General features: G+C 50.4%; 1 protein-coding gene across 1 annotated transcript; it reads right to left on the bottom strand.

Moving 5' to 3' along the window:
- Nucleotides 1-595: 595 nt before the first annotated feature.
- Nucleotides 596-11,289, bottom strand: C2CD2L (C2CD2-like; the record flags this gene model as incomplete). Its single annotated transcript, XM_008946973.1, has 13 exons — nt 596-816; nt 2,275-2,557; nt 3,060-3,193; nt 3,813-3,914; nt 4,854-5,025; nt 5,321-5,448; nt 6,018-6,082; nt 6,632-6,755; nt 6,923-7,040; nt 7,654-7,770; nt 8,609-8,719; nt 10,575-10,694; nt 11,194-11,289. Coding segments are annotated over 13 exons (1,791 nt in total), but the record flags the coding sequence as incomplete, so codon positions are not given.
- Nucleotides 11,290-12,280: the final 991 nt, after the last annotated feature.

The following is a 12,280-nucleotide window of genomic DNA, read 5'->3' as shown; positions in this document are numbered from 1 at the left end:
AAAGCCAGGTTGAGAACCACAGCTCGTTCTCCTGAGGGCTCACAGCCCAGGCATGCATCACCCTCCACTGTACCTCAGTCACGTTATGGCCTCTGCTCCAAGCAGAAGTGACAAAAGCATTTAGATGGCCAGCAACCACGTCATTCTGTCTCAACGGCAGAGCCAAGAGAGGCTACGATCTACGCTTCTCAGTAACGTTGCTAACACCTGGTAGTTTCTCGATCTCTAACTCTGAGGGTTGCCACTTTAGAGTCCCACCCCCTCCTTTCCAGGATGCACCCAGTGACACCAGACAGCTATGCAGGCAGAGTCACTTCCACAGCTGTTGACACGCCCACAGGGTTGAGTGTGCCACCTGGATTTTCTGGCAGAGCCCATGGGGTAAGACAGTCAGAGAAGGTCAAGCCGAGGCAGACAAGCAGTCTAAGCCCCGGGTTCACCACCTGAGCTCCTCAAACAGTGCAAAGCACCAGGGTGTCTTCCCTCAGCCAAAGTTGGAAGGAACTGGACTGCAGGTCACAAATACCGTGGAGCAGGAAGACAAGAGACAAGAAAAGGATCTCTGCGCAATCTTTCCAACGGGCTTCTCCCTCCTTCAGTTCTCACCTTTCGTTGGGCCATCGCTAGCTTTGGGTTTGGACTTAGACTTGAAGGAGAAGCGCTTGATGAGGCGGTGGGAGAAGCTGCCTGCTTTCTTCCTGGCGGCTGAGTTGGTGATGACGTTAGACAAGTCGTCATGTGACTGGCTCAGGCCCGCCTCCTTGTGCTTGCTCCTTCTCCGGAAGATGAGCTTGGTACCGCTCCGAAGAAAGCTAACTGCGGAGACAGAAAGGAAAGAATACAGAAACCACAACAGTCTCCTGCCCTCATGAGTCCTGGGGGTGATAACACACCCAGCCGCTCTCAAGATAAGCAGCAAAGACCTATTCCACCCCTAACTGCAGAAGTACAAGGCAGGTGGGCAAATCCTGGCTCCCAGCTGCAAGGCAAAGTCTACATTCGTGACAGACTGCGGTACAGACAAGCTGCTCCACTAAGCACACCATCACACATGGCCTCCACGTAAGCTTCCTTTTAGGCAACAACATCCTCCCTTGAGTGGAAGTGCACAGAATTGGAACAGAAAGCTAAGACTTGGACAAATGGAAAACAAGTAAGAATGTCTGCACGTGGAGACCCTGGGAGGAACACACAACAGAGAAAAGGCCTCTCTCATACTAGCCTGTCTAAAGGGTGCTCAGAATTACCTGGTCAACAAGGCCGTGGAACAACTGCCTGCAGTTTCACGAGATCCCCAGATTTGCAGATAACTAACAGCAGTGGTTCCCAGATGACTCACAAAGGCAGGACAGGATGGAGACACCTACCACCATCAGCCCCAAACGGGTGCAAAAAGGCATATCCAAAACCTGCATGCCATACAAAGCTGCAACACTTATTTTGTGCAGAGGAGACTCGCTTTCCGTTTTCTTCCCATTCTTCCCTGCCTGCCAGGTCTCTCAAGAATCTGGGCCACGCATCTCTCTATCTGCTCACGTGCCAACAAGGGGCCACCCAATTCAAACTGTACCTGGTTGTACCAGGGTACAACCCCCTGAAACCGCTCCCACTCTCATCTTCTGAGCAATCGAGATTTTCGCTTGCGCTCACTGACGTAAATTTGTAGCTAACTGAAACCATCGTGGCTACAAGCAAACAAACCCAAGGCATGCCATCCACCCAATCAATGCAAGCCCACCAAGTCCAGAACAGCAGCTTGGTCAGGGCAGGCTCATTCCATCACTTAAAAGCAGAGCATCTGTGCAGACGTCCTAAGGTATGACAGGTCAGAGGCACTAGTCACTTTGATGCTAACAGAGAAAGAGGGAGGGCATCGAGGCTCATACAATCTGCATTATCAGAGAGCCTCCATTTCAATACCAGAGGCAGCCAAATTCAGAGGGGGAATTCTTATTTACAGGCCCATGCCTCATCTGCAGACCTGGAGGCCAGGGAGAGAAACCAGGTTCTCAGGAACACACAAGCTGCACAGGGTAAGAAACCACAGAAACCAAAAAGGCCACAGGAATCAGACACCTGAAAACAGAGGAGTCTGGAACTGCTCTGGTGGGAAGCACGCTACACAGACTGGCTCTTCCAGGCTCCCGCCGAAGCCATGCCTTGTCATATCGAAAGCTGCCTGCAGCCCCTGCAATCCGGCAGAGAACTTGCACAATGCTTTCTCCTCAAGTACAATAGGCTAATTTCAGCTAGCATCTAACTGTTCATCCTTACCTTTGTGATCCTTCAAGCTCCTGGTCTCCAAGGCTCCCGTGGAGCCAGATTCAGACTCGACATCTTCTGCAGACGGTCTCTCAGAGATGTCTGATCGCGTTGTCTCATCCAGCTCCTGACTGGCCCTTTGTCCCGATGGTGATGCTTCCAGCGGCTGCGACGATTCGGTAGAAGCGCTCATCTGGTCAGCTGCACCCTCTGCTACAGAATCCCTGTACGCCGTGGCCTCCAGGGATGCAGCATAGCCCAGAGAAAGTGCCATCTCATCTTGAGCGATAGGTACCTGGAGGGAGGTTGGAAGGTCAGACAGAGAGGAACACAGGGTCTAAAGGGTAACATTCATCTCCGTTCTTCCATCCATGCCTACATGCGGATGCGCTAGTTCCCATAATTGGCACCAGAAGGCACCAATGTTCAATTGTCACTCTTTTGCTGGAACGTGGCCAATTCAGAAGCCTTCCCCAGCGCCTCCCTCACTCCCATAGGCAAGTCTGAGAACTCCTCAGATTCTCCACAAGGTACCCAACCAGCTACGGCAGCAGCCTCCCTTTCTGTTGCTGCCCTTTGCAAACTCCCACCCAGCTGCCCTGCAGATGGCAAGGTACCTTCAACACTCGCCAGAAAGTGCCGGCAAGCTGCAAGGAAGCGGCAAAAGGGCTCTGCCAAGTGAGTCGTTCGTGCTCGAACCTTCCCACACCGGTCCCTATGGGACAGGGCCATTTCACACACACATCCCTGGAAACAACCTCCCAGACTGGAAATGGAGCCCCTTAATAAGCAGAGACCTTGGAAACTCCTGAGATGATCAACGTGCTACGTTTCGTTGGGGTCTTCTTGGCAGGCTTGTTATTCGTCTCGGTCAGCTGCCTGATTGCCGTCTCAGCCACTGGATCCAAGCCGTTGGGCATACAGTTATCCTCTGACAATAAGAAAGATACCAATGCTTGAAGTAGCAACCTTCAGCAAGGGCCAGAGGTTGCCTGCTGACCACGACACTTGTAATAGGCACCTACACATGCACAAAGTTAGAGAAGAGATTTTAGTATGGACTTGCCCAAATAAACCAAAGGAAGGAAGCTCCATAGAGCTCTCTTCTCTTTTAGCCACCTGAAAAGTTTGGTTTTGCACCACGCACATCATGAAAACACCCTTCCCACTTAACAAAGACTTCCAAAGGGCCTCCCCCAAGAATTTGGGCAGCCTTGGCCACAAGCCATAAAAACAGCCACAGCACTCTGTCCCAGAGACACCCAGAGCCCTGAGTACAAGGTGAGCAAAGCTCTTTGGGTCCAGATAGCCAGAACTGTTCTGGTCAAGCAATGAAACACCCAGAGTCACAGAATCCAAAGTGAAATTTCATCTACCTGCCCCCATCCACCACCACCACCTCTCTGCCCCTGCCTTCAGTCAGGCACTCAGACGTTCTCTTCTGCAGCAAACGCAGAGGAGTTCAGCAACCTGCATTCAGGCTACCACTCTCAAGGAAGGCTAAGGAACACAGTCACGCTGTTAAGAGCCTCGGACTTTCAAGCACTTACGGCTACCACTAGGCACGGGGCTGCATGGGCAGCTGCTCTCCAAGAGCACCGTTGTCTTCTTTTCAGTCACTTCCACCTTGGAAGGCGATCTTGATGGTGAATCTTGATGGTGAAAGAGAGGCAGAGACAAAGATCCCAGTAAGTGGAGACAAAGCTTAGGCAACTTTGCCACCGTATCGTGGCCACCCTACACACGCCTCCAAAGTCACAAGCGTGTGCAGAGAGCCTGCGGAGACTGGCTCGACGAGGCTTTGCAGCAACATAGCGAGAAGCCCGCTAGAAAAAGATACGCAGAGTAGCCCCATCACAAGACCCATCTGTGCCACTTCCCAGACCCCCCTCATAGAATATTGCCCAGAGAGGTTGTGGATGCCCCCTCCCTGGAGGGGTTCAAGGCCAGGGTGGATGAGGCCTTGAGCAATCTGGTCTAGTTAAGACGTGTCTCTGCCCATGGCAGAGAGGATGGATTAGATGATCTCTAGGGTCCCTTCCAGCCTAAGCAATTCTATGATTCTATGAATATTCAGCACCACATTCAGGGGGACATCGAACTGCAAGAAACAACAACTGCCAGTAAGCAAGATCAACGTACTTTGAGCACCGCATTCAGCGCATACAGCATTAACTTCTTTAGCAGCAAAGGAAACTGAGGAAGAGCAGCAAAATCCTGAGCCCAATGTCATGCACAGGTTACGTGCCAGCATATTTGTTAAGAGGTGGGTCCTCCTACCATCAAATGGTGTCCAAGAGGCTCATCCCTCTCTCGCCTCCCCAAAGGTGCAGGGCTGCGTCAATTCCCTTCTCCAGAGCTACACCCAAGCCCCCAGCCAGCCACTAAATGCTGAGGGAATGGCAACACCACCCGTGTTCTGACCCAGAAGCCAAAGGCATCGCACAAGGTGCGAGTCTATGACGACCACAATGTACAATGGCTAAACGGTTTTGCTACCACCAGCACGAGCAGCCTTGGGAAGATTGCAGCCAAGTCTGTGCCCCCACAGCAGCCACCCATACAAAAAACCTGGTGCATGGTGGCCTCACCCAGTTTGCAGTCTGCCTTGGGCCGGGACTGTATCGTGGTGACAGTAGTCACAATGGTGCCATCGGGCATGATGGTCCGGTCCATCTCCACCTTCTTGGTGGGGGTGATGCTGCTTCGCAGAGATGCAGCATGCTGAGCATTGAAAGATGCAGAAGACTCCTGGAATAGCAGCTACAAAAAGTAAAGGATAGCTAAGAGAGAGTCTCCTCCTCCCAGACAGAAAGGCAGGCATACAGGCAACAAAAGCTACCGCTCTGGGCACCGAGTAGCCATCCCCACTACAAGGTCAGTTGCATGGAGGGAGGCTCGTGGACTGAGAGCCAGGCAACACCCCTCCTCAGCCTAAGGGTCTGTCAGTCCCCTGCAATGTGCCCAGGCTCAGTTACACTCGTTTACAGCCAGAGGCTCATATGGCAAATGCTTCCAGAGCACGTGTTTGCATCAAGCGTCTATATCATTGTCTCACCTCCAGTGTAATGGCAGCTTCAGCTGCCAGGGACTGCCCAGCTCCCGGGGACAGTGACAAGACCCGTCTCCCAGACGGCTGTCTGCCCAAAGAATCAAGGAAAAGTGTGGCATGTGCCAGCAGCGCATCTGTGAGAAGAGGAAAACAAAACGCACCACATGACCTTCAGCACCACAGATGTCTCCCAGGAAACCCCTGCTTTTGTGAAGCAGTGCTGTGGGCCAGCAAAGCAAGCCCCTGAAACTCTGGTAGCTGCCAGGTTCAAGGTAGTGAGGGAGTGGGCAGCGCTCATCCACTCTTTACCAATCCAGAAATCAACTCCCTCAAAGAGGTGGCAGTTGTGCAACCTCCATCAGAAATAGGTGCTACAGTTAGACTCTGACCAAGTACAAACAGAGTTAAGAGCATTCTACAGTGCCCTTCAATACATGGGGGCAAATCCCCATATCCCTCTCTCTGCTTCACCATAAAAGGAGGCGGGCCCTCAGGAACCTCTCAGGTACCAAGAAGGTCAGAGTAAGGGCATTTCACTAAGAAGAACCTTACTTCGTGCCATCAGAGACTCATGTAAATTTGCATATGAAATAATCCTAAATCAGAATACCAACAAAAAAGTATTGAAGGCTCAAAGCACAGGAAGTCCCTCATGCATTTTTGTGTCCCTCTTACAATCTGTCTTATGGCTGCCCATACTCACTTCCCCCTCTGTCACTGCTCCCCAGCACCTGTAGCTTCAGCTCTTTACTTCTAGGTCCCAACTCCCTGTTGAAACAGAAAAAGACAGGCTGGTATCAAGCAATCTTTGCAAAGTGGCCACAGTGCAAATAAAGCCATTCAGTATCTTCCCTCCCTCATATCTCACATGCCTCATCGCCTTTCCCAAATCTCTGGTACACACGCGCTACTGTGGGGAACATGACAAGGGGCAGTGTACTACACAGGAGAACTCCAGCTTCTGTCCCCTACAGGGCTGCAGAGGCCACTAGGGCAGCTGAGAGGGTGATCCATCAAGAAGGCCAAGATTTACACTCCGAGCCTTCCACACCGGTTCCCACATGCTGTCCAGAAGCAGTGCTTCTGCCCATCCCATTAAAACACAGACCCTCGGGGGAAGCAGAAAATATGTACTCGAGTCGGGGCCAACTGCTGAAGTCGGCAGCCCAGCACACAGGCAGCACAAACACGTGCTGCCCGACAGTGCGGACTTCAACTCTGCGCCATCCATATCGGTTACTGTGGCACAGAGATGACACCCGGAGACCATGCAGGTTTACCCCTGCCACGATGGCCAGAAGGAGAGCCAACACTTACAGAAAGACCTCCTCGTTCCACTCCATCTCTGCTGCAGGACCAGTAATGTCAGCTGTCACCAGCCTCGTCCACTTCCTCTGCGGGGGATCGTCTAGCTCTGCCACACAGCATACTTCCCCAGCTGCTGCAACAGGGAGACGGGGCGTGCACATGCGCTCATCAGCGCAAGGCAGCGGCTCAGCGTACACATGCTCCCGTTTTCCATTCCAACCCACCCAAAACATCTACTCGCTCCTATTTCACCACTTGCACACTTGCCCCCCAAGGGAGCAGCAATGTTTCCATGCTTACCTCCCTTCCCCTGGCAGCCCAAGTTCAGCACTCGAAAATTCCGGAGCAACAGCTTAGGACCCGGAGGGGCTGGTACCACCCCAGACATGGACTCTCGAGGCAACTTATTGCTGGGTACCTGAGGAATTACAAGAGTGAGATCGGTGCCTTTATCATTCGCTCGCAAGCAGACAGTTGCAAGATGCACAACATTCATCCTTGCATCTACTAAGTAGTTCCTCACGCCGGCATAGAAGAATATCCACAGAGGCAGCAGGAGATGCTGCAGGTCCCCCAAGCGATCGGTGGGCCACCATGTTATTTGAGATGAGTTATTTAGGGCAGATGGGAAGAAACAGACAAGAGCAAACTTGCCAGCTTCCATACGGCAATGAAAAACAATAAATCATAGATCCTTCCATGCCTGCAGAGGCTACCCTGGAGGGAACCTCGGTGCTCAGAGCAACAAAGAGACTGCCAAAACAGAGATGTGTCTAAGGCAGTCTGGCTCCACCCCAACAAAATAGGCATTTGGGAACAAAGCTCAAACAGAACTGCCCTTCAGACCAGTTTCTAATTATCCCTTCTACCTGTGTCACAATACCCCAAATCCCAGGACATCACAGGCCAGGACACCGCTGTTGCCCAGCAGTGAGTCTCAACCCTTCACTTCATGCCTTAGCCCCAGCCCTCAGAAGCACCTCAGGGAACAGAGACCGAGGCACAAGAATGACACAAGGAGAGCGGCTTACCACACCGGCTCCAGCTGTGCAGGCCTTCAGATTCACCATCACAGCTGGCTGTGTGCTGACAATGGTATCCTCAATCAGATCCTTTATAGTGGACAGATCTGCTCTTCCTTCATTCTTCTCTCCGCACATCAAAAGGAAATACAGGAAAGTCGTAACGCAGAGACAAGTTTTCTCCTTACGCAGCTCCAACTAGCTCTCAAGCCTCTAAGATGCTACACAATCTTTCTCCCCATAATAAAGTTCCAGGTGCTCTTCCCATATCCCATGCTTGCTCTCCCCAGTGCTTAAAGCTTCTGTGTAACTGCTACGGGCAAATATAAGTTGTCTAAATGAGAGAAACTAAGCATCTACATCTGTAGTTTACCCACTGCAAATTTTGACAATACAGCTTTCACAGTTTGCCACCTCATTACCCTGTGAGATGGTACTACAGCACTTGTGGGAGAACAGCTCAATTTCTACACCTACTCGAGGTAAATCAACAAGAGTGTTAATAAAACAAACCAATCAATCAGCCTATTTGGATCACAGAAGCGCAAGTACCTCTAACACCCATGGCTGCCACAGTCTAATGTGAAAAAAAAAAATGAAACTAACTAAAAAAAAAAAGCCATGACCCACCCTGCTTATTTTGCAGCTCTACATCTGACAACGGCAGGAGGACCTACAGAGACAGAAATCTGGTTTTGCTATGTATTCTCCCATTCAACTGTGACACCAAACTCTAACAACAGGTATCAGTACCCCTTCAGCCATCTTGAGGAGATGCTGTTTTGACAGAGCTGAGCTAGTACCAATTCCAGGGTGAACGAATCCACTCCCTTGCCCTGAAGGGCCATGACACCAAGTTGCCAATCTCTCCCCTCTGTAGTGGCCTTCCTCCCAGTTCAGTGCTGTTTCTGCCCTTCCCATCCTTCCTCTACTCTAGTCCAGCCTCCCACCATTTGCCGCTCACCTCACGAGGTCGAAGTCTTGGCAGGACAGAAAGGTTCAAGTCTGGTCTGTCCTTGAACATCCATGACACCAAGAGACCTTCATTCTGGATCTCCTCCAAGTGGATCTCCACCTGGCCCAGGACAAATATCCACAGTCAGGAACACTTTCTGCTTCCATTAGCTGCTTTTCACCTAGCTTCAAATTCAGCAAATGAAAGGCCCTCACACTAGCACAACAGTAAGAAACAGAACATAAAGAACACGGGCAGTCTTGGTCCTACAGGAAGAGGCAGCTGCAGAAGCCTCACTGCTCCCTGGCAAGATCTGGCCTCCTCACCACCTTTGGATGACCACGTGACATCAGAGGGAAAAACAAAGGTTATTTCTTTGGCTGAAGAAAACGTCTGCAGGACAATCCGGAAGAGCAAATCAGGCACCGACAACAAGTTATTTAGTGAGCAAAATCACTTAACCATCACTGAACCTGAGCATGGCCATTCGAAAGTGAGCAATGCATTTCTAGGAGGTCATCCTCAGACTGAAAACTCATCCAGGTTGCCAATAGTCTGCAACAACAAACCAACCCGTAGGTTCAGCTCAAAAGTCACACACCCATTAGCCTGAAAGGCATCATTAATGCAACAGACACAAACAGAAGTGCACAGGAAGAACTCTTGACCCAATACCTAGTTAAAACAGGAAGGAGGTTTAATATAGCTCTAAAGTAACCAACAGACTGACTTTTATTTATCATGTACACAGAAGGTCAGCCATAAAAAGTGATAGATGTAGCCAGGTACGTAACCAACAAGAGGTGCAATAAATGAGGCAAGGCACATTTGGGAATACTGTAGGTGCAGTATTCCCACCAAACAGCGCTAGTTGGTAACTGTACTGGCATTTGACAATGCAGTAGCAAGACCTCTATTAGAATGCCATGTGTAATACTCTATGAGAACAATCAACCCAAAACTTCAGTGCGTGTAGGCAAGAGGACCTAGAAAATGGCAGCAAGCAGAGAAGCAATTTGATGAGATGTGACAAAGGCCACCAGGATCTCAAAAATTGCACAAAGCTGAAAAATTACCACGGTTGCTGCCCATGACTACTCTGGCAGAGGGCATACTGAAAACAAAGGAAAGAGAGAGGAGCTATTCAAACAGCTGCAGAACGTAGGCACAAAACCAAACCAGGACATTCTGGTAAATATTGGTTGAAAATTTCAGTAGAGCTTCCAAGAGCAAAAGCCTTCTAGAACAAGCTTCCAAATGCAATAGCACAGGACTGGCTTCTACTACCACGGTTACTTCTAATTGCACCATGTCTCCCTGTGTCGTGAACAAGCACGCAGTCACTGAGCGAGATACTGTCTCTAGCATCAAGCCCTTCTTCACAACAGGAACAAAATCACATTCCAGAGAAGCAAATCCAGCCAGAAAGTGACCATGGAGTTATCACCCATTGCAATTTCACAGAGCTTCTGCTCTGGAAGAAGCATTTCCAGTATTCAACACACAGAAAGAAAAAAAAAAAACAAACCGTATCACACTCCTATGAAGGTACTGATCAGAGCACTGGCAAGCAAACCACTCCTCACAGCATTTTTTTCCACACCGATTACCAGGACAACACCGTAACTGTATGTATGCACAAGACACATCTTTCCCTATTTCCTGTGCCGTGAGGGAAACTGAACTCTCTGGACCTTTCACTACCATCCACAGTACAGAACACTGACGTGCCTGAAATGTCTCTGGATTTTCTTATGGCTAAGTTACACAGCTGAGATCTGCAGAACAAGATTCAGAAAACAGGACTTGGCATGCAGATTGGGAATATTTGCCACCCTGCCAACATCAGTAAGAGCATGCTGCTTCTTCCAGCGTGACAAGGCCTATATTTGCACTAAATCGGGTCCTCCTTTCTCAGCTGGCATTGGGCTGGGTGAAAGACTGAGTTCCACGGCTAACTTTTTACAACTGTTACCTGAGCCTGCAGCACAGCCAAAGTGACATGATATGTGTCGACAGAAACAGCAACTGGGGACTGCTGAGTAACAGAGACAGGGAATTTCACAGCCTCAGCTGACAGACTGCAGCACAGCACCTAGGGAGAGAAGGATTAGGGTTAGGGAGGAGATGAGTTTATATCCTTGGTGAGTGGTGGCCTTGTGACTACAAAATCTCTGAAAGCAACAGGCATGGTCAACCCATCATAGCAGGAAAGAAACATCAGGCTTACTCTCATACCCAGTTCCTGCAAACCTGCCATTTTTCAGACTCTGTATGTTAGGTAGTAAAGACATATTGGTGACAGAAGCTTCCTTCTCCTCTCTACCGTAAGAGTCCAGTATTTGGGCTCGGCATCCGTACGCCCAAACTCCGTCAAGTCATCTTCCCCTAGGGATCTCCCCAAGCTCACTGATGCGCAGCCCCAGACCCACAATCTCACCGGCCCGTCAACAGCCTTCCACGCTCAAGAGCGGACCTTGCCCGAAACATCCCTCGTTCCACCACCCCTACGACGCAGGCCTCGGCACTCAGCAGGACACGCACTCAGCAGACAGAAACCCTGTGCCATACAATTCAGGACAGCAAAGCCTTACCATGCTGCGGTCCGACTGTCCCTTGCACATCACGTGACTTATATTGGTGGCTGGGGGCAACTGAGGACCCTCTTCAAAGGTGACCTGCACTGAACTCTACAAAAAGAGAAGTCCATTAGTTCCCAGCAGTCAAGATATCCCAGAAAGGTTCAAAGACTACAAACGATTGTGATGTGGGGCCCCAGAGATGCTCACATCCATTTCCATTATTCCCACCGGCATGCAGAGCTGTCGCACACTGCAGGTCTACCCATCTTGGCTCATTCGCACAGGGAAAAGAAACAAGGTCTCCAGCCAAGGCTTAGAGTCATGAGCATTACATTAACTCCAGATGGTGAAGTGCTGGGGTTAAACCCACAGCCCTGAAAGAGGGTTGGCATGCGGATGATGTCCACAGCGAGGCAACAAAGACCCTCCTCCTGACTGTTTTTCAGCCAGGGTCTGGCCAGCCTTGGGTGGAAACTGATTAGGAGATCACCACCAGCTGCCCCTGCCTTCCACGTTAACTCAGAGGCATGGCAAGAAGCCACCTATATAACAACTGACTCTACTTGCACTGGAGTCAGGAGACCTGCCCACACAGTGCATGTGCCGAGTGAGGATTCTGGCTATCGGAAGGGCTCCCCAACTCTTCACAGTGAGTGGAGTTCCCAGGACAACAGAGCCAGAATGTGAAGCTGTCTCTGAGTCCCTACCATATAACTGGACTCATGGCCTGGCTGCTACCATTTCTCACAGCTTGGCTCCTTGCCCAGCTCACTCCCTTCTTTGCATCCACGGCGGTGGGTGAGTGCATGGACTTGTTCCTCCCTCCAGCTGTCCAGCACTTTGGATCTCCAGTGCGTGATGTGGTAGCAGAGGGAGGAGTTTGGCTGCTGGTCTGCCCATTAATTGATAATAGCATTCTCTAACAGGCAAGCATCCAGCGGAAGAGATGGGAAAACCCAAACGAGAATGGAAATTTGCTCTGGGTAGCAGGCAGCTATAAGTCAAGTGTATTAACCCTTTTTCACTGCAGAAGTTTTGTTGTTTCTCTCTCTCTCTCTCTCTCTCTCTCTCTCTCTCTCTCTCTCTCTCTCTGCTCTAC

Source organism: Merops nubicus, unplaced genomic scaffold (assembly GCF_000691845.1).
Source record: "Merops nubicus isolate BGI_N331 unplaced genomic scaffold, ASM69184v1 scaffold24489, whole genome shotgun sequence".
Lineage (NCBI taxonomy): Eukaryota > Metazoa > Chordata > Aves > Coraciiformes > Meropidae > Merops > Merops nubicus.
The sequence above is the reverse complement of the archived record's forward strand: the minus strand, read 5'-3'. Positions and strand labels throughout refer to the sequence as shown.